Here is a 22,912-nt window from a genome sequence, read left to right as displayed (position 1 = left end):
AATTCAAAGTTATGGATAAGGTACTTTTGTCAGGTGACTTTTTGCTTTACCCAAAAAAAGTCCCTTTACAAGTTCTATTGACAAATAAAAACCTGACCATTAAAAACAAACTAACAAAAGGAGCTCCTGAAGTTATCAGTTTAGCTGATGTCATTGGTAAGTATCTTTTTTAACCGATTTTACAAGTTTTATTTCAGTTTTGTTTGATTTTATTTATTTGAGCATGTGCAATAAATTTCTCATGCAGTGTACTACATTGCATTACAGTATTGCAATGAGTGCAGTCTCTCTTGAATTTTTGGGACTGAACATGGCAGTCACTTGGAGTGTTGCACAGGCAATGTGTCAATAACGTTTTTAATTCAAGTAATACTGTTTTATTGAGTATTAAAGGAATTTTGAAATGTGAGGGTTTGTGTCCCACGAAAACTGTATTGAAATTGAACTACTGTAATTGTAGGATAACTAAACATTTTGTTTTATATACCAGCCCACTAACAGAACAATCGACACTTGTTTGTCCACTCCAACCAACTTTTGCAAACCAAATGCAAGACCTCTCTATAACTGGCGTGAATAGCCTGAGATATGCTGTACAGCCCTGGTTTGTATTTAATCCTTGTCTTGCTCTTGCGCGCCCCCACACACTTACTCACCCATATTTTTAAAAAATGATCCTATTTTTTTATAAGGAAATGCAAAATATTTAAAGGCCTAAATATTTACTTCTCTGATATCAGAGAATTTTGCTAGTACTGTAACGCGCTTGCAGTAATGTCGTAATAGTTAACAATGCAGGGAACCGTAACTGCTAATTTAATGTTCGATGGACTAAAGTAGTTTACAACTATCATTACGTCACTTAATGTTTGTAATTTTCGAATGAAATATTTACTTTTTAAAATAACTTTGACGTCACCATTTATGATCTTTGCAAAGTCATTAAGATATCAGTATTTATAAGACATCCTGGTATTATTAATTTTTTCCAGGAAATAAATATGTATGTCTTTTCATCGAAAATGTGTGTGCTCCAATTTCTATGGGTTAAGTCGCTTAAACATTTCAACATACATAGCTGGGGTTTGTTTAATGGTAGGTTTTCCAATCCACTGAAGTACAGCATTGACACAATTTTCAACGATTTGTTGAACCTGCTTTACTGCTTAACTTTGCTTTTTTAACTTATGTTTTGTAAATTTATTACGGGTTTCGTGGCCATGCTAGTTGTTACCAGCAATTATTATCTTAATTATTTTTGAGCATGATTTAAACCATCTCGGCTCTGTCACATTTTCCTGTTCATTAGTGTATGCTAATTACAACTAGCTTGATATTTTTCGTCCCAACCACGCTTTTGATGAAAAATTAAATGAAGGAATGCATTATATCTGATGTAGCAACATAGTTTTAGAAGACACTCTACAAAACCACAATTGTTAAAATGCTATTAAATGAAAATCACCAATGAGTACAGTACACTACCGGTAAAAATAATCCTACTTATATAGGTTTTGGTGTTGTATTAAGACGCATTATCTTGGCAACCGATATCGTGTTTCTTCAAATAGTTCAATAACTGTATATCGTGCAGTTTTTGTATTTATGTTTCCAAGTCACTTAAATTTGAAGAAATACGATACATGTTACCAGTTAACTTGGTAAAATGCCCATGATATGTTGAACATAGCACCTTACGGTATTTAGCTTGAATTCCAAATATTATTTAAACTGTATTGAAAGCAGTATATAACTTCACAGTACAATAACTTAAATAACCTGTTCATATGCTATGAACTTTTAGAATTACTGCACTTGCATGCTATTACTCGGAACGCTATTACTTGCAGCCAACCCATCTGAACCCTCACCTTTTGAAGTTTGGGCATCCACTACAACTTCATTTATGCTTGCTGCACTTATGAATTATGCAACAAAGCTTAGGCACTGTGACCAATACACAATGCTAATATAGCAGAACAATTCCAACTACAGTGTCAGTAAAACAAATAAATTTTGACTTGTAATGTAATGAATTGCATGGATTTCACCAACTTCAAAAATATAGAAGAACAAACTTTATTCCACATTCATGCTTTGCTTCCTGGCGGTTATTTACCCAAAATATTGTCTTGAAGTATGGCTGCTTGAGTGCGCAGTAATAAGTTTATAAAAGAGGATCTGGTAACGGGTTTGACTTTGGTTTTCTGCCGTGGTTGATTGCCGACGTTTCTGTACCTACCACAGACTTACTTTAAACTTCCCTCGAAGATTATATATATAAATAAGAATGTAAGAAGCAGGCCATGCCCTGCAGTTAAAAAGTAATGTTTTCAAAGTGTTTTGTAATATTTTTTTTTCTTTTACAAAACAGGGGCCTGGTCATAAAAAAACAACGCCAAAAGCAACGTTCTCAAGTTATTGTCGAATCATATTTTCCTACATCAACTTTGAACTTCAAAATATTTTTTTTAGCCTATTCGTCTCATTTTCATGGAATGACCCTAATGCAAAAAAGAGTCATAAGCTCACGACTCTTCCCAGTCTGGCGCTTTGCAATAAAATTAATCGAGATCATTCTTTTTTATATTTTTTATGGTGTTCGAGTATAGCTTTAGACTTAGCTAACCAATTAACTTTGACTCCTTGAGACCTGTGGCAGAAGTAAAGACAATTTGGCTATTTTGTCTATAGTTAACTTATAATATGATAGTGCTGATGACCACTGAGGCTGAGATAAAGATATCTTTTGCAAATCTGAACATTGCTCATACTGAAATGTCAATTGTTAAACATTTTCCGTGGAAAGCTAATGGTATTTTATTAAACGTTATTTTATTTATTGCAATAAAATTCCCAAGCTATTTTGTTCTTAAAACCTGCCCACAATAAGTTCAGTGATACACGCTTGACCAACCAAGACTAATTAGGCAACTTTGTTTTTCGACACAACTCCCTGTGGTAAGCTCCATAGGCCTCAGGCGTTTTTATAAAAACATTTGTGGGAAACTTAGTTGGAGTAAATTAGTTATCAGAGTCATCCAATTATATTGCAAGCATTTTTCAATATGTAACACACATTGTTGTGTTGGCAACGTTAACGATCGACTTTACATTGGCCATCAGTTTGCTTTAACTAAAAATATGTTAAGTATATTCCACACATTTCATCTTATCTTCTCCACTTGATGATTGTTTGATGCATTTAGATTTTCGTACCATTATCATCATCAGTCCGTTTTTAATCTGGTGACTTTGCCCTTAATGAGGGTGGCTGGATGCACCTCTGCTTCGCAACTTTCTTCGCTCCTCTCTTCCAACTCAATCAATTTAGATCAACTTCCTTCCTCAAATCAACTTCCTTTATCTCTTTCTCTACTCGTTGCTCCCACAGCTTCTTCGGTGGCCCTCGTTTTCTGTGACTATCTAACTAAATGTCCAGTGTCCTCTTCAGGATATGGTTCTCATCACAACACATGTCCATACCATCTCACACTATTTGCTTTTGTCAAACCACCTATTCTACTGTCCTGTAATTACGGTTGTTGTGAAGAACCTTGTCATTGTTATAGGCTACTAATGTTTTTTTGTCAGTTACTCGTATTACCAGACTAATTGCAATTGATTAAAACTAATCAGATGTTGATCAGTACCACTATAGAATTAATAAATCGAGGTGACCTAGATCATTTCATGATTAAAAACAAACAGTATTTTGCATAATTTTAATTTTTGTGTTAATTTGTAATTTGGATAGAAGTTGCATATCAAGTTTTTTGTCCTAACTTTTATTAAATTTGTAGCAGTTTTAGCAAGGCTTTTTGTAGTTAAAATACTTCATGATCTTTGATATGTAACTGATAGCGTTTGATTCCCCTCACAAGGTGAAACATCTCACAGGAATATAACAATCAACAAGGTAATAATTGATGCTCACTTTATTAAAGTAAGTACTGACAAGCTATGGTTTTTGAGTGGAAAAATTTTACACCCAGTACTCATTTTCAAGAAATACATACACATTGTGCAACACAATCAATAAAAAAAAACCCAGGTTTATGAAAAGGTTTCCAGAGTAGACTGACGTGTCTGCCACATAACTTTGCAATGCGAACGTGCAGCAGGCCATTTCCTGGATTTCATCATTTTTGCTAGGCAGTTTTTTGTTGCCGCTTACATTTACTTTTTTCACCAACCACACATATAAAATGTCAAACTAATTTTAGATTATTGATGCGGAAGTTTTTCAAAGTTTATGAAAATCTGAGCACGAATATTTCGATAAAATAAAAAAAGATAAAACCCTGTCAAGCGTGCTTCTGTATGTGGTAAAGCAACACTCTAAGGGAGTGAACGAAAGTTGTTGCAATATGTGTCAGTAAATTTTGGGCACAACTCATAGGGGCAAAAGCTTTTTTGCTTTGTCTTTCAGCATCACATTGTGTTGTCTTTTACTCGAAAGTCTATATTAAACTTTGAATGGACCCCATGTTAGAAATTGTCAAGTGCTGTCAGTTCTTCTGAACACATTACCATCGGTAGAATAGTATTTCTATTTGAGTGGTATCGGGCTTTTCAAGTAAGGATGGTGGATAGTTACTACTTTTTAAATTTTTAAACTTATTTATCAATGTTCTAGGATGCCATGTTTTGCAAGGCAATAAAACAACATCTGCACAGTGGTATCTATGCATTTTTTTCTATCCATTAAAGAAGAAAGTTTTTAAAGGTTATTCAAGATGCCGATCAACCAAGTGAGTCAAATGTTAATTGTTGCTTTACATAATTAACTAAAAACATTTTTTTGATTAGTACTAAAAAATGTTCTCCATATTGTTATGCTGATGTTGCAAGTTTAACATGTATATTCAGCTCATATCATACATGTGCTATCATTGTTTTTCAAATTTATCATTTTTTCTGTCATGTGTTTTTCCAAAAAAGTAACAAGATAATCAGTTTGCTTCATTTTGTTTGTTTCTATATATCAATTAATAAAAGTGATAAATCCATTTTGTCCATTTAAATATTGTTTATAAGCATTTTTTCTGTAATTTTTGTAGGTCACTTTTTACTGTATAATATAACTATTTGGCTGTGTTAGCGCAAGGTTATTCATTATTTAATTAGTGTGATTATTTTAGGTCACTTGGCATAGCGTGCTGTGATAGTGATAGTGAAAATAAATCACTTGCAGAAAAATGGAAGAAGGCAATAAAATTCATTACAGCCGGAAATAATATGACTGAAGACCAAAGTTAGTTTGTATTGCACAATCTGTTATCTGTGGTTCACAATGCACATATTGGCAAAGAGATTTACTAATGTGATTGTCGTGTTATTGTACTATCATATAATTGCTGTATACTATATAGTAATTAGTATATCCATAGGCATCAGGTTTTGACAAATTGCATGAATGTATACTACAATATTGATATCACATCGTAAACCTCCTCCACCCCAAAAAAAATTCTTGGGGCCTTAATATTTTTAGACTATTGCCAAATAGGCGAAACCAAAAAAAGAAACCAGAGGTGGCAGGATTCAGGAAAATAGGGTAAATCAAATTCTACCACCTCCACAGCAGAGTTTGGAAATTAACTGTTGCTGACTAGGGTAAACCAAAAAAGAAACTGGAGTCGTCTACCTCCACGGCAGGGTCAGGGACCACGTAGAAACCGAAATGTACTGCCTCTACGGCAGGGTTTGGAACCTAACTATTGCTAGAAAGACTAACATACAAAAGAACTGCAGTCGACTGCCTCTACGACAGGGTTCAGGACCAAGTAAAAATCGGAATCTACTTCAAACAACGCAACATTAGTGGAACTAAGCTTAAAGACAAATAAGAGTTTCTTGGTGAAATATTACTGTTTTTATGGTAATAATTCATTAAAAACTAAAGGATAAAACCCAAAACAAAAGAGAAGTGGTTATAATGCGTGGTTGCTCCACAGCTGGTAATGTGCCGATTGAATTGTGATTAGCCGCAATTAAGTATGTTACTATTGAACAAAATGCAGCACCCTTAAAATTGGTTACTAGGCCGCAAAACATTTAAGTGGTAGACCACCAGCTTACAGCTAGAATTTTACATTTTCGAAAAAAATTTCATTATTTGCTTTTTGAAGTTATGGTATGAAACCAATAAAATTAAGAGGACACATAATTATAATTGTTATGAAAGGAAACTACAAAGCCATGGGTGCAATGGAGTGATAAATAAAGGAGTTAGGTTGTGATAAGCCAGTGCCTGGTTGCAGCATTTGATAATAAATAAACACCAATACAAAACATGAATGACTAACTTTGTCAGAGTGTTTGATAACTTTGATGAGTTGCAATAATGATAATGAACAAGATAATGATTGTAATATTATAAAATTCGAATTAAGCTGCACTAGTCGATGAGAAAACCAGTGGTCAATAATAATATGGAAGAAGTTGTTCAAGTTATGACCAAGTTATTATTAAATGCACCACATTCAACTTACAGATAATTCCTGACTTTAGACTACATTTTATCTATTGTTCGGCACATTCTTGCCGCCTGTGTTTTAATGCAATTGGGTTTCTTCATGGTCACAAAGATTTGAATTGGACAATTGCCTGTACTTAAAGTTGTGTTTCTTGCCAAAAAAATGACTTACTTGAAACAGATTTCCTATATATAAGGTTTGTGTTACCCGAGGCAATTTTAGTTATCCGATATCCGGATAATAGTTGACGTAACATAATAATGATAAAGTTGCTTTTCACAATGACCATAACTAAACACAGCTCATAGAAAAAGCTAAAAAAATACCCTAACTCTAAAAAATTTAGCAAAAGGCCTTGTCATCATTGCACCTTAGTGTGTAGATTCCGAACCATTAGCAGTAAAAAGTAGACATCACTCACCTCAGTGGGACGAGATAAAAACTTCAATGTAGTAAGACACGCTCTAATGTTCTACAACAGCAGCTTCAGTTTGTGGAGACAGTACCTGTAACAGTGCATGTTCAGCAAAATATATCTAATATTAACAATGCCTTTTCAATCCGACAAGTCATTATGATGTCATGTTGCGTATTGCGGCTTGTTTTTTTTAAACACAATCTTTGACAGCTAGCTTTATCATATTTAGCAATAGATGACATTTTTTCCTTCCTAAAGTTTCGTAAACTTTCAAACTTTGACATCTACGTTTACAGCAGAATAGTTTTCGAAAATTAGTTGGTCAACGGATATTGCCTAATAATAAATTTGTTTCTTTTTGTGTTTTTATGTTGAAACTTATGCAATAAATCCACTGCAAGCAGTAGAGTTATTTTGCAATCATGTATGCCAGGTCCAGCTGCCCTACCTTTTTGTCCCGAAGTCTAGCTTTCAAGTAACCCAACTTCCGCGATCTACCAGTTTATTGTCATATTGCAAATCCACAAACATTGTTTTCGGTGTTTCTTCATATATCTTACAGTATCGCACGTTTTCAAATTTACCCAACATAAACTTCTAATGACACATAACATAAAATACATTTTGATGCTATAACAAATTTACATAGCAAATTTAACTCAGACTCAAGGTTAGAACGAATGAAAAGGTACTCAAAACAGTAAAGAAAAGTTTAAATATTAAATTTTTTAACAAAACAAAGACACAATTACCCTACTTATAAATGTGATCACTGCTTAAGTGCTCTATCACTTAAATCGCCTTTATTGATAAAACGATATTTGTACAGAAACAGTAAAATCGAAATCCTTCCTCTTTCCTCAATTGCATACAATTCCTTCTCGAAATTTAAATTTTTGCCTTGGTGAGGCGGGGTGGACATAAAATAAATAACCCACTCCCTCACAAATACATACATACAGAAATCCTCCTGTCAATCGTTAGCATTTTTTTGGTAATTGAAATTTTATTTGAATAAATCAAGATTCGTCTTTGGCAAACGGTTGAAATACTTTTCAGTTTGTTGCTGCAAATAATAAATAGTTGTGTTGGACAGAGACGGCACAGTCAGTCACAAGCTCGAGCATCACTTATTGCTAAGAATCGCATTGACACATTCTAATGAAATACGACAGAACAATGCGCACTGCCTAATCAAATTAAAATAGCAACATTTGTTAAAAGTTCCGCTGATGAAAAAGGTAGGCTGTATAACTGTTAGAACTGTTGTTAGAAGCACTCTGTGGGCATTTATTTTTAATATCTCTTACATTCTACCCCTCACTGTTTCCTTGAATGTGATATCACAACACCTGTCATAATGAAAGTTAAAATTAATTCGTTAAATTTTTTCATGCGATGTCGAGACTAATACAATGATTTTATAAATAGTTTTGGAGTTGGAAATACCACTTTGGGATTATTACTCAAGCCATGATTTTATCGTCCCAAACACTTGGTTTTTATTCGTAGCAGTAGTCAATAAAAGCCTGTTAAAAATTGAATAAAACTAATTATTTAACATTTGCCCAAAACTGACAGAAAAAGAGTTACGCGATTGACTTGGGTTCCGTCCATGGTCTACTGGTATACTGTGATTGACTGGTTGAGCACTTTTGATATGCTCAGAATGAAAATTGTTGATCTGTTAAGAATGGTGGTTCTATCGACAACTGAGATAAGCCTGTTTGTAAACCATAGCTCTTTACAAACACCATTGCATGGAAAATGGATCAATTACGTATTATACTCAATTTACAGTATAACTTTATACTGATTTGTTATATTACAGCTGATTGCATTCCTGAAATTGAACAGCGACATTTTGTTGTGTACATAAATCCATTTAGCGGTCGCGGAAAAGCTATGCAAATTTACAAAGACCATGTAAAGCATGTCTTTTGTGAAGCTGAAATAAAGTCAACTGTTGTAAAGACAGGTTAGATTAATTTTTGTTAAATTTTTTTGTTGGACTTGTAATGATTTGACTTGAATGAACAAACATAAATCACATTGCAAAAGATGTGCTGGAGGCCAAAAATCAATACAGTGTATTTTGTAGAGTATGCTGGTCATGCATGCAAGCTAGCCAAGGAGATTGAATTGGGAAAATATGATGGAATCATCATTGTGTCTGGTGATGGTTTAGTGCATGAAGTAAGTTTGCAGGATATAAGCTTTTGATTGTGTTAATATTGTCACTAGAAAAGATTCCTGTGATGGTAATTAGTTTTTTTGTGAACAACAGAATTTTCTTGATCAAAAATCATTAGATTCAATTAGATCCGCCCTCTATTAGACAAACAATGCTATAGTATTACTCTATTGAAAGTCACTCACACACATGAGCTTCTGCAACTCTCTTTGTGGCACTGTGTCTGAATGTCTGTTGATTTGATTAAAAAATATAAGCCGACAATCAAAATCTTAAAATGATCATAAAACAAAAAAGTAGTATTTGAAAATATATGGTATTGTGTTTATATGGTGCTGTCAATTGTTATGCATTCTATCAGTACTCATGTATCTGCTCAGTATATACTCTGCCTAAGAGTTGGGCCTATTTTTGTCGAACATGGTTGCGGAAGCTTTGCAGACTGCTAGGCAATGAGGAATTTGGTCAATGGCTAACGTTTCTTGCAATATTCACAGAGTGTTGTCATCATAAATTGAATACTGCGCCTAATATATGGATTTTAGATTGTCTCATTCATATGTCACTTTGATGTAAATGAGTTGACTCAATATAAAAACCAATTTAGTAGATGCAATTGTTTCAGAAATAGTTACTGGTAAGCTTCATATCAGGGGTACCAAAAACGTCAATCGCAAACCCTCTTCAAGTCGATCGCATATCTTTCAAAACTAACTTTGCTCATAACCACGTTTTCATTTATTTTTCCTAAAAGGGAAGCTGTTCTTTGTTTTTTATGTCATAAATCTGACATAAAAAACGTTTGATACGAAAAGAGTTCTTTGAGTAAACATGCCTTAAAAATTCCCATGTACTTAATTTAAATTCCCATGTACTTAATTTCAAATCAGACTGCTGGAAATGAAAATTCATGGAATTGTTTTATAGTAACTCCGAACAGGATGTATTAAACGATAAAAAGTACACACTACTGTTGCCTATATACTTGCAATATTTTACTTGAACCTGCTATATTTATTTGCTTGCCTTTAACTATTTGGTTTTACCTTTGCTTTAGTACATAATTTTGTGTTTCTTACGTCATAATCGTTGCTTAGTTATTGCTCATATCCAAGTAATTTTATATGTTTGTATGTTCCAAAAATATTTCTTTATTATTGTTATCTGCCCTAACGATGCTCACCGACATAGGTTTGTGAAATGCATCTTTTGTTGTTGAAATTATGCCTGGTGGCAAACATAGTATACTAACATAATGTTCGGTATGCTCTGATAGCAGAAGTAGTAACATAAATTCCTAACTTCCAATTGCAAACCTGTGTTCATACAAAAACAGTGACACAAGTAAATCAAGTCGTTATAGCCATTTACCAGTTTCAAGGATTCGGTTAAAAAACGAAAAGTTGGATTTGAATCTATTAAGATATATTAATGTAAGATTCAGTAATTTGAATGTACATCCCACAGACCCGATATGACACTTTCAGATATGACCTACTTGCGACCAATTTTTGCCATCGTCTGCAAGTGGTTGCAGTTGTGATCTGCAGCAGAGTTGTGGATAAATGAAAAGAAGCTAGGGCTTGAGCTAACCCGCTACCTCTTTGCAATCATTTGCAAATGATTATAAGAAAGTGGTGTGAGCTGTCAACAGTCGAATCTTATTTTTTATTCTGTCCCGACATGCATATCAAAGTTTCCCGATATATTTCACTTTCCATACTCATCAACTACCAGAAGTCTTACCTGGATTTAAGCTCTTGCATTAATTGTGGTAAAGTAATATTCTACTAACCCCCAAAATTTTACCACCTAAAACGCTTCTGTTGCTGCATTTCGGTCTTGCTTGTCGAGAGGCTCATCATTGTGATAATGTTTTGCTCCTGTTATAGGAAAAGCTGCATGCGGGAACTAACCAATTCCCAAAGCGACACTACAGCCATGATGGCTTCAGAAAATGTGCACATAGTTTCGATATTTGCCTTTGTGTTTTCACAGACCAATGTAATTGTGACCAGCTGCTTAAACAGCAAAAATCCGGTGACTAGTGCCAAGTATTTGCCTTATCGAGAATGGGGCTTAAGGGAGTGTATTTGGTTACTGTGATATATTGCATGCAGAAAATTTATTTGGTTTATTTGATGTCTAAAATAAACATACATAATCATTTAAAACCATTGTTTATTTCAATAGGTGATCAATGGGTTAATGGATCGTGTTGATTGGGAACAGGCAATAAAAACACCACTTGGAATTGTACCAGGGGGTTCAGGCAATGCCTTAGCTGCATCTATTGTGTATGCATCAACTGGGTAAGTTTAAAGTTAATAGTTTTTCCATTCTTGAAACTGTGTATGTTTGTCAAGTTTGATTAAGATTAGGTTAGATTAATTACCAATTAATAAGCTTGAAATGTTCTTTGTTAAATTGCATATTTAAACATCACATTGTCTCGAAAAATATTCAGACATGTTTTAACTCTTGACGCAGTTTTGCATGTGTGACAAGACTATGACGAGGTTTAAACACTAAACTGCTTTTGGTGCAAGTTTTTTGTTTTATTTGTCTTCCACGTTCTCGCTTTCAAGCAGGCTGCAATGCGCCAAGAACGATATCCCACCGCGATTGGTCATCTACGGCCATTATCTACCGAACAACATCATGTAGATTAAGTACGCCTACGCGGATGACTTAGTGACCATGCATTCGGCAAGGGAATGGGAAACAGTGCAGGATACCCTTCGCCAAGACATGACTCCTTTTCCAGCTTAATTCCAGAAATGGAGATTAAAACTTAACAAAATCAAAACGATGTCGGCATCCTTTCAACTTAACAACCAGAAAGCTAGTATGATCTTAAAGTTAACACCAAGGGCACACCTGTAACCTTCTTTCCTGTTCCCAAATATCGTGAGATCAGATCACCAAACTGTGTAACCTTAGATCAGTGATTACCAAACTGTGTGCCGCTAATCTTTTTGAAATATTGGAAAAGAACTGCATAAATATTTAAAATAAGGCATGCAGGCGAGCGTATGCGACTTAAAAGTGCTTTAATAGCTGATAAATAAGCACATGTCCATCCAGCACATTTATCGCATTAACACGTGAACATAAATTTTTTGTAGCAACTTTTCTTCTCTTGTAAGTGTGCCGCGAGCGGTTTATTATTTTTCTAATGTGCCACAAGCTGAAAAAGTTAGGGAACCACTGCCTTAGATAGATCATTCTCGTATCATCGACACCTTGAGTCACTACGCCAGGAACTTACATCACCGGCTATCTAAGTAAGACAACTGGTTGGCTCATGCTGGGGCTGCTACTCTTCAGACAACAGCTCTAGCCCTAGTTTCCGTCGCTGAGTATTGCATACTTGGCTGGCATTTCAGTACACACAGCCACCAGATTAACACTATCATAAGTGGCATCTTGTAGACTCTAACTAGATGTTTGCATCCCACACCATCAAACAATCTTCCCATCCTTGCAGTTAACCAACCTGCAACTACCTGCAGAACCTGAACAAATATTTGTGGCACAATAATAATTAAATTGATGGCCACCTTAGGAATCCCAAAAATTATTACTTGTTTGACGTAATTTTCTCCCGGAATTTAACAACCTGGCTCTGCCACTGTGACACTCATTATTATCTCAAAATTAAATCAATCTTCATAAATCACACCACTTGTTATATCAAAGTCATTCACAGCATTACTGTTGCACATCTGATTAAGTATTGATTCATGCAGAGAGCTTGACGAATGTCAATGCAGAGTTGAGTCTTAGGTTTGATGTGTATCTGTCTTCGATTTTACTTAATTAGAATACGCAAGTAATTTAATGGATATTTTCAGTTTGAGTTAGGGTTTAGGCGTAGTTTGGTTTAAATGATATTTATTAGAGATGTACAATAAAATGTAAGGCAAAAGACAGCAGGTGTAGCGCAGTGTTCACTCAGATATCACAGGCAACCTGTGAGCTCTGTCTCCATTGCATTAAGGTTTTTTATAATATATTTAATTTAACCCTTGTTCAGAGAGAGTGCCAGTGATAATTTTCATTCATCATGCATTGACTTGAACGTGTCATGTACATGTTGTCGTTTCATAAAGTTTGTTCTCTCTTTGTGAAGCTTGTTTTGATCATCTGGTGATGCTTTGGCTGATGAAGGTGAGAACTTAACCTGAAAAGCAATTAATGATGATCTTAATTAAAGTTAAGCAGTAATGCTGAGAATGCTTCACCAATCATCATCACCATGCATTGCGATAATTACATTAATTGAAAAGCTGGCAAACAATTCAAGGCATATCTAATACTGAATTGAATTTACTGGTGTACTAATACTGTGGCTTAAAATCTTTTTATTCTACTCATTAATTCCATGCATGTCTCATCAGTAGGGGAAATGAAATACTGTACATATATTGTTTTATGTCTGGGAATTTTTGAGAATTGTTACATTTTCGAGCCCATGTAAGTAATTTAGATTTTTTTTTAAATCTCTCTACGTATCTGGTTAAACATGCCCTCTTTCAATCAAATATTGCCAGTTTGTTTTAACATTCATTTAACTTTTAGTTCCACTTGCTTTTTGTAGATTTGTCGTCGTTTTAAATGTATTTTGATGCATCTGATTTATCCATTGAGCTAAAGTAATTGTTTTTAATGATACCCATCGCTACTAATGCAAACATAGAAAAACACTATATTGCTTGATACTGATTTTGAGGATTTTTAACATAATCTATTGTATGTAAGTGTACAATTAAAAGTTTATGTAACTATGCCACTCCTTATCAGCATGTACTTTTTTCACCATTTTAATTATGAATCCCTGCTGAATAGCATTATTTCTCTAGTATGACAATTACTGCTAGACAATATTACAAAATCCATTTTCTTCAATTAATTTATGGTAATTATGCCTGAACTTTTACTGATTTCATTTTGGCTACGGGCGCCGAACTTGGGCGGACAGGGCGGATTTTTCCGCCCTGGATTTTTCTAACAAATAATAGCGATTTTACGTTCTTGTAATCAAGATGATTTGGTTAAATTTATTGTTGCTACTCATTTGAAGAGTGCAATCCAAAACTAATGGACTTTCTGCACTCACCCATTTACTTGTTACACGTACATAATAAACTTTATTGCGTAACACGTGAATTTCTTGCGATACAATAACCATTATTACAACAATGCAATTTATTTTTAAATGAACTCTAAATTAAACACGTCGTACAATAAGATGACCAGTGGAAAATTTGTTTAGACATGATCAAGGCGAGTAAGATGAGCTCTGTTAAACGTAATGATGTAGAAAGGTCAGGTAGGGTCGTTATTGATTAGGTCGTTTTTTGCTCGGTATAGAGCAGGGGAAAACGACAATGAAGTTAGTTTGCCGCATGAGAAATAAGACGTTTCGACTTCAGATGCGTCTATTCCTGGTTGGTCCGAAAGTTTCAATATTAGTGTTTCAGTGGAAACTTTAACAACTTCGGGCACTGCAGAAAAATATGTTTTACGATTGCTTGAACAGCACGAATGGATAAAATATGATCGACAAAAAGATGTGGCTATTTGTGCAGTGTGCAATTGGGCTTCTTCAGCAAATCATGTGACCCCCGATGTTATTTCGACTTTCAAACATAAGTATCCAGTTTGGCTGACAGGATACAAAGATTGGAAGCACATCAAAGGTGCCGCCAAGAAACACATCGAGAGTTCCCTTCACAAGCTCTGTCTTGACGCAAAGCTGAACTACGCCGGAAAACTACTACTAGAACTACTCTTGTTTTGAATGTTATGTCTGCGTGTATGTTTCAAATGAATACAGTTCGAGTCAAAAGGTTATACATGCTTTTGTTGGAAGTGTTTTCCCATCTCTGCTGTTACGTCTGTACAGACAAACATAATGACCAAAAATAACTTTGGGACGACGCATGCAAAGAGTTTAAAGAGAATAGCGAGTGCAAAACTAGAAGAGGGTGCGGAAGATCACAGACGAGATACTATACTGCAGGGTTGAAAATTTTAACGTTCTTGATTACAATTATGTGTCAAATAGAAGTATATTCTGTAATCGTTGCTGCTAATTTTGTTAGATCAGTTTCGTTTTTTTGATGCGAATAAATTAAAAAACGAACAATAATTAAATAATAGATAATGATTGAATAATACGTATAAGAATGTCGTTCATTTTTTGCCGTAAACTTCACAGAACTAAAAGTAGGACATATGGTAGAACAAAGAACATGCTCCCGGCGATCCGTAGCTAGAAAAATGTGGCAAAGCACTAAGACATGAACAGAAATACAATTGTGCTATAAGTGGGAGGTTAGCATAACCAACAAGTCTAGAAATTGTATAAAAAGCAAAAACTTGTAGCATGGCTGTTGTCGCAAATAACGCTGATTAGAAGTATATTTTATTTTATTTTGTGTTTTTACAACAACCCTTGACATGGGGAATTCCCAAACATCTGAACCCATTAACTTTTCCGCCCTACATTTTGTAAACTTCAGCGCCTATGAATCATATGTAACACATTTTTTGATAAGGAGTTGTAAACAAAATGCCCAGTGACCTAAAATTAAGAAAAATTGAACACATTGTGGATCAAATATAATATTAAACACTAACTTAAGATTATCAATTCAACATGTTCTGCAGTGTTCATGTTAGTTGCATATTTTTTTTGTAATCACGGATTAATTAATAATTAAATTATATCAATAAATGAAATTTACTATATAAACTAGCAATCTTTTGACAGTGGAAAGCTTTCTTGTTTTATTCATTAATTTCATTTAATTCTACATGCAAAAATTTTGTACATGATTCTTTACAAATGATTTCTTTATAAATAATTGTTGAATGAAATATGTTTTCAAAGCAAGTGATAATGCATTTGGTATGCAAAGCAAATTTGCTAGGATCGTCTGAGTTCACAAAGTAATGCACTAGAAATAATTACAACTTAATGTTTTAGTAATTTTTTAATGTTTGTTTTTAGGCATCACCCTCTACCAGATGTGTTGCCATCATCCTTGTTTGAAATTTGTCGTGGAAAGATTTGTAAAGTGGATATTCTAGCAATGGAGACGAGCGATACTAGCCATGTGAAAAAAGCTAAAATAACATATGGAATTTTAGGAACTGTTATCGGTTTGATATCAGACATTGACATTGAGAGTGAACGCTTGAGATCTTTAGGTAGTCAAACCAGGATGTTGTTGTATGCACTAATGCGGATAGCAACAATGCGACGATACAATTTAACTGTCAGTTTCCTGCCTGCCATGGCAGATAAAGAATTCGGTTTGTCATTGGAAACATCTGCAGAACAAAATGATAATGCTATTCACAATGCAATTAAAGAAAATTACACTGCTGCTGGAGATGCTACGGAAACACTGGTTAACGATTTACTACCTCCTCTTGATGAACCGGTACCTAGCACTTGGTCTGTAAGCCAGGGTGAATTTTTGCAAGTCACTGGGGTTAATTTGTCTCACATTGCTGTTGATACAATACTACATCCTACTAAGAAAAGGTCTGATGGCCTTTTATTTTTAACTCAAATAACAGCTAATGTAAATCGGCGGTCGCTTTTGAAACTGTGGGATAGCATGGAAGATGGAACTGGTTTAACAGAGCGTGACAATTCAAGTGATGTTGTTGTAACCCCATGTAGAGCATTTCGCATTATACCACATTCTAAACATTCAGAAATTGTGACACTTGATGGTGAAAAAATGCCATATGGTCCTTTTCAATGCCAAGTTCATCCACAGCTTGGTAGAGTTTTTGGCACAAATTATTGACTGTGCGAAATTTGTGGATTTGATTATGTTGGAATCCATTTTGGTTTTGCAGTTCAGTTCATTTTAAGTTTATGTAAGCATTAAATCCATTGTATATGCAACAAAATCCATCTCAGAGTATTCTTTCATGTGTTGTGCCAAATGCAGTTTGGTTACTTTCTGCTTCATAATACAGTCAGACCTCGTTAATCCTGACCACTTTGTTTCGTCATTAAAAGTCGGTTTAGCGGGGTATCCGGATTAACGGAAAGCGAAAAATCAATCAATCTTGCAAATTTAGCACAGTGTTCAAAAAGCAGTATGCACCTTACTTCAATTCAAAGTATGCGTATGCGTAGGAGTTTATAGAGTGAAACTGCAACATTATTATACGTAGTATCGGCTATTGTGTTCGTCAACAAACTACTGTATCTAGTACAATCGTGAATCATTTTCTCTTCACTCTTAATAATCCGGTTTATCAGATTTTATTGCTATTTATTAAAATAATCCGGTTTTATTGCTATTTATTTAGCACATTTGTTCCAAAACTTATGTGTCGGAGTCGAACAGCGGGGTTTCCGGATAAAAGGGGTAAAATGCATAGCAAGAAATCCGTTCCCGGCAGTTTTGTGTCAGATAACGGTGATTCCGGTTGTTCGGGGTTCAGATTAACGAGGTCTCACTGTACATATTTCTAGTTCTTTATCTTTGGCCACCATTAGGTTGAAGCATTGTAATTGTGATTTGAAATATCAGCTAAGTTGATTCAATTAAATTTTTCTCTTCATTGTTGTTAAGCTTGACATGCTCAGTTTACTGCATTCATTGCTACAAAAATTACAAACTTATAACAACACGTTATGACAAAAATAACAATATTTTTATGGTTGTATTTTATTCAACAAAAAATATGAAAAGTATTTACTATTTATATGTATATAATTTTGTACATACCACTATTTGATCCGAATTGGAAACAACGCAAATTTGTAATTGATGACAACGGGCTCCATTTGTAAATTATCTAGTTTGTGTGAGTAATTTCAAATCCATAGTATTACAACTGATCCCGAGATTGGCGTTAACTTATTTATGTATTGTAGCTGTCAATTATTTGTATTCATTTACATTTTTAAATGAACTCCAGAAGTTTATGTGCATTTGGTACAGTTGCTGATACAATTTTATTTAAAATTATTTCATTTACATTTGCACATTTATGGTTTTTGTTCCTGTCAGCAGAAAAAACGAACTCACTTATGGCTTGTGGTGTTTTGCACAATCAGTTTTAAATTTCCTTCCTGCATCTATGATACAGTAATATGTAACTGTTAGAAATTGATGGACCAAACACTTTTTATATATTTTGCCTTATATAGTTTATTGTTTACATGAAACAATTAAATGCCAGATAGCTAATTAACCAGAGACTGTATGTTGAATTTTATTTGTGGGAATAATTTTTTATGTATTTATACAGTGAACTAAGCTGAAGTATTGGTATTTTGTCGGAATTTATAGATATATGATGTTAAATGCCCGCCCAGTTGAATACAAAAAATTTCTGCTGTGTGATATTTTTATGTCTCTGAGTAAAGCTTTTGATTTAGGCCAAACCTGAATAAAAACTTTTTTACCCCACTGTAAGAATTTGTTATATATATGTTCTTGGCGAGCTGTTCTGTTTGCTTTGTAGAACAAATGTCTTTCAAGCACTCTTCTATATAATCTTATGTACTAAACTGACTTTAACTAAATTTTGTGTATTTTTTAGAATATGATTTTATTACATTAGAAAAAACACATATTAAAAGTCAACCAGACCAGCATATTTTTCTCAGTTGTATTTAGTAAAGGGTCCATAAATTTGTTTTACGGTTACTGCAAGTACTTTGTAGGTTAATAAATCCAAAATGATCCTAAATATGTTTAAGGTGGTGAGTTTTTCTCATACTTCCTACTCATATAAAAGAATAAACACACACTTTGAACAACAAATTGTGCTGTATCTTACAACCACCAGTTGCTGCATGTGTTTTATGTAATTCTACGTTTCTGCTTTACTTTATCTATGGCATGAAGTAGTTGGGAAAAGTTATTTTCTGTTTTACAGTTTTAAACTTAGTTATGGTAATTTCTTGTAAAACTAGCTTAAATTTGCCATTCTTGGTATATTGTTGGTGTGCATTACATTATTCTGTGTATTTTTGTCAAAATTAGAATTACTTAAAAAGAAATGTTCTCTATAGGACCATTCTATTATAATACAATCACACTGTGTAACCCACCCTCTTAGAATTTTTCATATGTAAGAGCCATAGTTGTGTAATAAAGATTGGCTTCCACTTCTATTTAAGCCACTTGAGGCGCTGTTTTTGTAAAACATTGCAAATATTGCATAAAACCTTTATTTTTAAGAGTATACGAATAAACAAAATATGTAATCTTATAGTTTTTTGGGCAAGGATTACAAAAATCCAGTTCTTTTGTGGAAAAAATTGAAGAAACCACTGAAATTTATGATTAGAATTTTTTGGGGTATGAGATTTCAACGACCAATATCTCAGGAAGGGCAAAAAAAATTTTTCATGAGATAAATGCCAAAATGTTGGAAAAGGTTTATTGTTAAACTTATGAAATTTTGACAGATATGTTTTGCTCTAAACTCCTAATTGAAATCCAAATATTACCACGAATTGCACACCAAACACAGATTTCGCTTCAGCATTTGTGTAGTTGACTTATTAACAAGTTTCTTAGTATTCACAAAAACTCCAAAAGGTCTGACCGATCTGTGTTTTGTCTCTTGCAATCCAGGCATATAAGTCATTTAGTCAGTCTTGTGAATATATTTAACTGTGAAATCCTTGCAGTTATATATATTAGGTATTTATACAATATAAGTATTGCTATCTTCATTGTATTTGATGATTTTGCTTACCGTATTTACTTGATTGTAAGCCGTGGCTTACAAAGTTTTTTTTTTCATCATGTTTGCGGCTTAAATTCAAGGGCGACTTACAATCAAAGGCGGCTTACATTTTTTCTTTTTTGTTTTTGCCTTTTTCCTTGTCGACTTTGCCAAAGATATTTTGCTGTCCTGCGTTGTCTGATACCGACAATTGTGAAGTTGTGATGTGCATTTTAAATTGTCATATGCATTTGAGCATAATGAGCGTGAAAGTTAAATAAACCTTTAAACAGTTTCAGCTTTGCGTGTAAACAGTTGGTATATGCGGCTTACCTTCAAGGGCGGCTTACATTAAATTTTTAACACTATCACATGTGGCTTACAAACAAGGGCGGCTTACAATCAAGCGCGGCTTACAAACAAGTAAATACGGTATGTAAATTGTTGGTAATTGTGGTAATTGCTTATGTAAGCTAATGAAAGCTAAAATATTTCTTGACAGTCAGCCGATTTCTTAGCATTTATGATCAAATTAAAAACTATAGGTGGAGCAACCAGGCACCAAGTCAAACGATTTTAATACAATTGCCACTGTAGAAGTTTATTTTGGTGTCATCTGTTTGAGGGTAGAAAATTTTCTGCAATGCTTAGGTTAGGATTTTATTCTGATATTTGTGTTGTCATGTGGTGTTTTTGATTGTATTGAATTCTTGCAACAGGCGGAGCTGGTCAGAAAATCCTATTTATGACTCAGTGTTTGAGATTGTGAAATTTTCCACCAGAGATTTATCTCTGGTGTATACTAAATCTGAAAAAGGAAACTTTTATTCGTTTTTAAACTTTGCATGGGGATTTATTGCTGATGTGGACATCGAAAGTGAAAAATACAGGTTCTAATTTGCATTGTACTGTATGTTGGTTTGTAATGTATTTATGTGCATTGTGTTCGTAACAATTTCTTTTTGATTACACTGTTTTGTTCCATTAATGTTTAGGGCCATTGGAGATGTTCGTTTTACACTGGGGTGTCTTGTCAGAACCTTTAATCTGCGGAAGTATCAAGGAACACTGTCATATATACCTGATCATGACTCACACATTTGGAAAATATTTGAAAAGGCAATACTGTTCAAGCCGTTGCAATAAATAAAGCGTTTTTTTACTACACACTTCTGTTTTCATTACTTACAAGAAAGTAAATGAATATTCATATGTAATTAAATTGTGTTAATTACAGAAGCATGTATGCAAACATAAAGTCGTTGCAAGTTTACAGGAAAGTTCAGAAGAGGACGAATCGCAGTTGGAAACAAGACATAGAGAGAAAAAGTATTGAAATACGCATTTAATATTCAAGATTATTGTGACACATGAAATTGTGCCTGACAAGTATTTCAACATTTACCTGCTGAACTTTTTTGAAATATGTGTATGTTACATTTCAGTGAAAAGCATGTTGACACTACTGTAAATGCCAGATCCTTGCCAATGGTGGAAGCTGATTCTGCAAATCCCACTACATCTGATTTAAGTTGTCCCCCGTATCTGCAACATGAGCAAATCACTAACTCATTATCCAATGATTGGCAATATTTAGAAGGGGAATTCGTTTGGGTTTCAGCAATTTATTTAAGTCATTTAGGAAAAGATATGTTTATGATGCCTCACGCGAAATGCGGTGGAGATACTATATACCTTTACTGTCTTAAATCTACTGTGGTAAGTTACAAACTTTTCTAGGAAACCTATTCAATGCTGACCTTTTAATTTATTTAGTTTATCGCTTTTATTGTGCTTAACCTTAACCGGACGCATTCCGCTTGGTCCATGGATGGCAATACACTTGCGTGTAACATTATGTACTGAACGACTATTATATGGCCATTATGATTATCTCTTAGAAGAGTTTGTTTTTGCATATTTCTAGTCACGAGCTCGGTTACTTCAAGTTCTTTTGAGTATTAAGGATGGAAATCATTTGGAACTCGTTGAGCAGGATACTTTAGTTATTCCATGCAAAGCGTTTCGCTTGGAGCCACTCAGTAAACATACAGGGTATATGGCAGTGGATGGTGAACTCATACCATATGGCCCTGTACAAGCATCAGTAACTGCTATTAAGGCTAAAGTCATTTGCAGCGTGGGAAATGACAGTGTAGTTTAGTTGTTGTTATCATCATTATGGCGTTTATTTTTGGCAGAACTTGCAAACAGTTACTGTCGTTTCACCAAATTGAATATACGAACATTGTCCATCAATGTTACTATCAGTGTAATCACATGCTTTGTTTATGCCAATGTTAAGGACTTCTTTCAAATACAGTGGATATTTTCATCAAGCAAATCTTTAATGTTCTTAACTGCCATTGAGAAAAAGGTTTGAAACACTGATTAATTATCTTCTGTAACTGATTTCGCTTCTTAATAATTTTACGTAAGGACTCTTGTTATGATGCGTACAAATTTCTTTTTAGCGACCTGAACGTCCCCTATAAATCACAGTCTATATTTCTTTCTGAACATCTCAAACAGTATGTTTTAACTTTTGAGGTGCTCTCTGGTACATTAATATGTGAGATTCAGCAAACAATTAATTACTTTGTATTGGTGCTATGACAATTTGTCTTCTGTATTGTGTCAAACTAATCTTGTGTATTGTTTTATCATAGCTTTAATGGCTAAATGTTTATAATTTTCTATATGGAAGACTTTAATAATACGAATGCCTTCGTACGTAATCTTACAGTGAAAGTGCAACGTCAAAGTAAGTTTGGCTGTAGCTAATTTACAGTAAGTGATTCGTAGTTATCATATCTACACACTTTTTGTCTCGACTTACCTCGAGAAAATTTGTTGAACATGTTATGTTGGAATCATTCTGGCGTAAGAAGCTGGGCGGGTGCTTCCGGGATGAATGGCGTGAGCCCAGCTTCCAACCATAACGTTGCACTCCCACTTCAATCTTTGTTTTATGGCAATTCAGTACACATTAGCAGTATTGTTCTTTTGTTTTAACAATGTCTGTAAGCAGTTGATACATAATTTTATTGTGATTTTAATTGCAGTGTTATAGAAATAAATTGATTTTGGTTA

General features: G+C 34.1%; 1 protein-coding gene across 2 annotated transcripts; it reads left to right on the top strand.

Annotated features, from left to right (window-relative positions):
* The first annotated feature begins 6 nt into the window (after nucleotides 1-6).
* Nucleotides 7-22,912, top strand: LOC143453117 (sphingosine kinase 1-like). 2 transcript variants are annotated; one of them, XM_076954272.1, is made up of 11 exons: nucleotides 7-156; nucleotides 4,640-4,754; nucleotides 5,145-5,257; nucleotides 8,732-8,878; nucleotides 9,002-9,096; nucleotides 11,288-11,406; nucleotides 20,539-20,709; nucleotides 20,815-20,938; nucleotides 21,057-21,148; nucleotides 21,265-21,538; nucleotides 21,747-22,912. In XM_076954272.1, the coding sequence occupies exons 1-11, from the start codon at nucleotides 12-14 to the stop codon at nucleotides 21,981-21,983; spliced, it is 1,632 nt and encodes a 543-aa protein (XP_076810387.1). In that variant the 5' UTR covers nucleotides 7-11; the 3' UTR covers nucleotides 21,984-22,912. The 2 variants fall into 2 exon arrangements, with proteins under 2 accessions (XP_076810387.1, XP_076810388.1); XM_076954273.1 differs by lacking the exons at nucleotides 20,539-20,709; nucleotides 20,815-20,938; nucleotides 21,057-21,148; nucleotides 21,265-21,538; nucleotides 21,747-22,912 and adding an exon at nucleotides 16,116-20,117.

Source organism: Clavelina lepadiformis, chromosome 4, assembly GCF_947623445.1.
Source record: "Clavelina lepadiformis chromosome 4, kaClaLepa1.1, whole genome shotgun sequence".
In the NCBI taxonomy this organism is placed as follows: Eukaryota; Metazoa; Chordata; class Ascidiacea; order Aplousobranchia; family Clavelinidae; genus Clavelina; species Clavelina lepadiformis.
The sequence above is the reverse complement of the archived record's forward strand: the minus strand, read 5'-3'. Positions and strand labels throughout refer to the sequence as shown.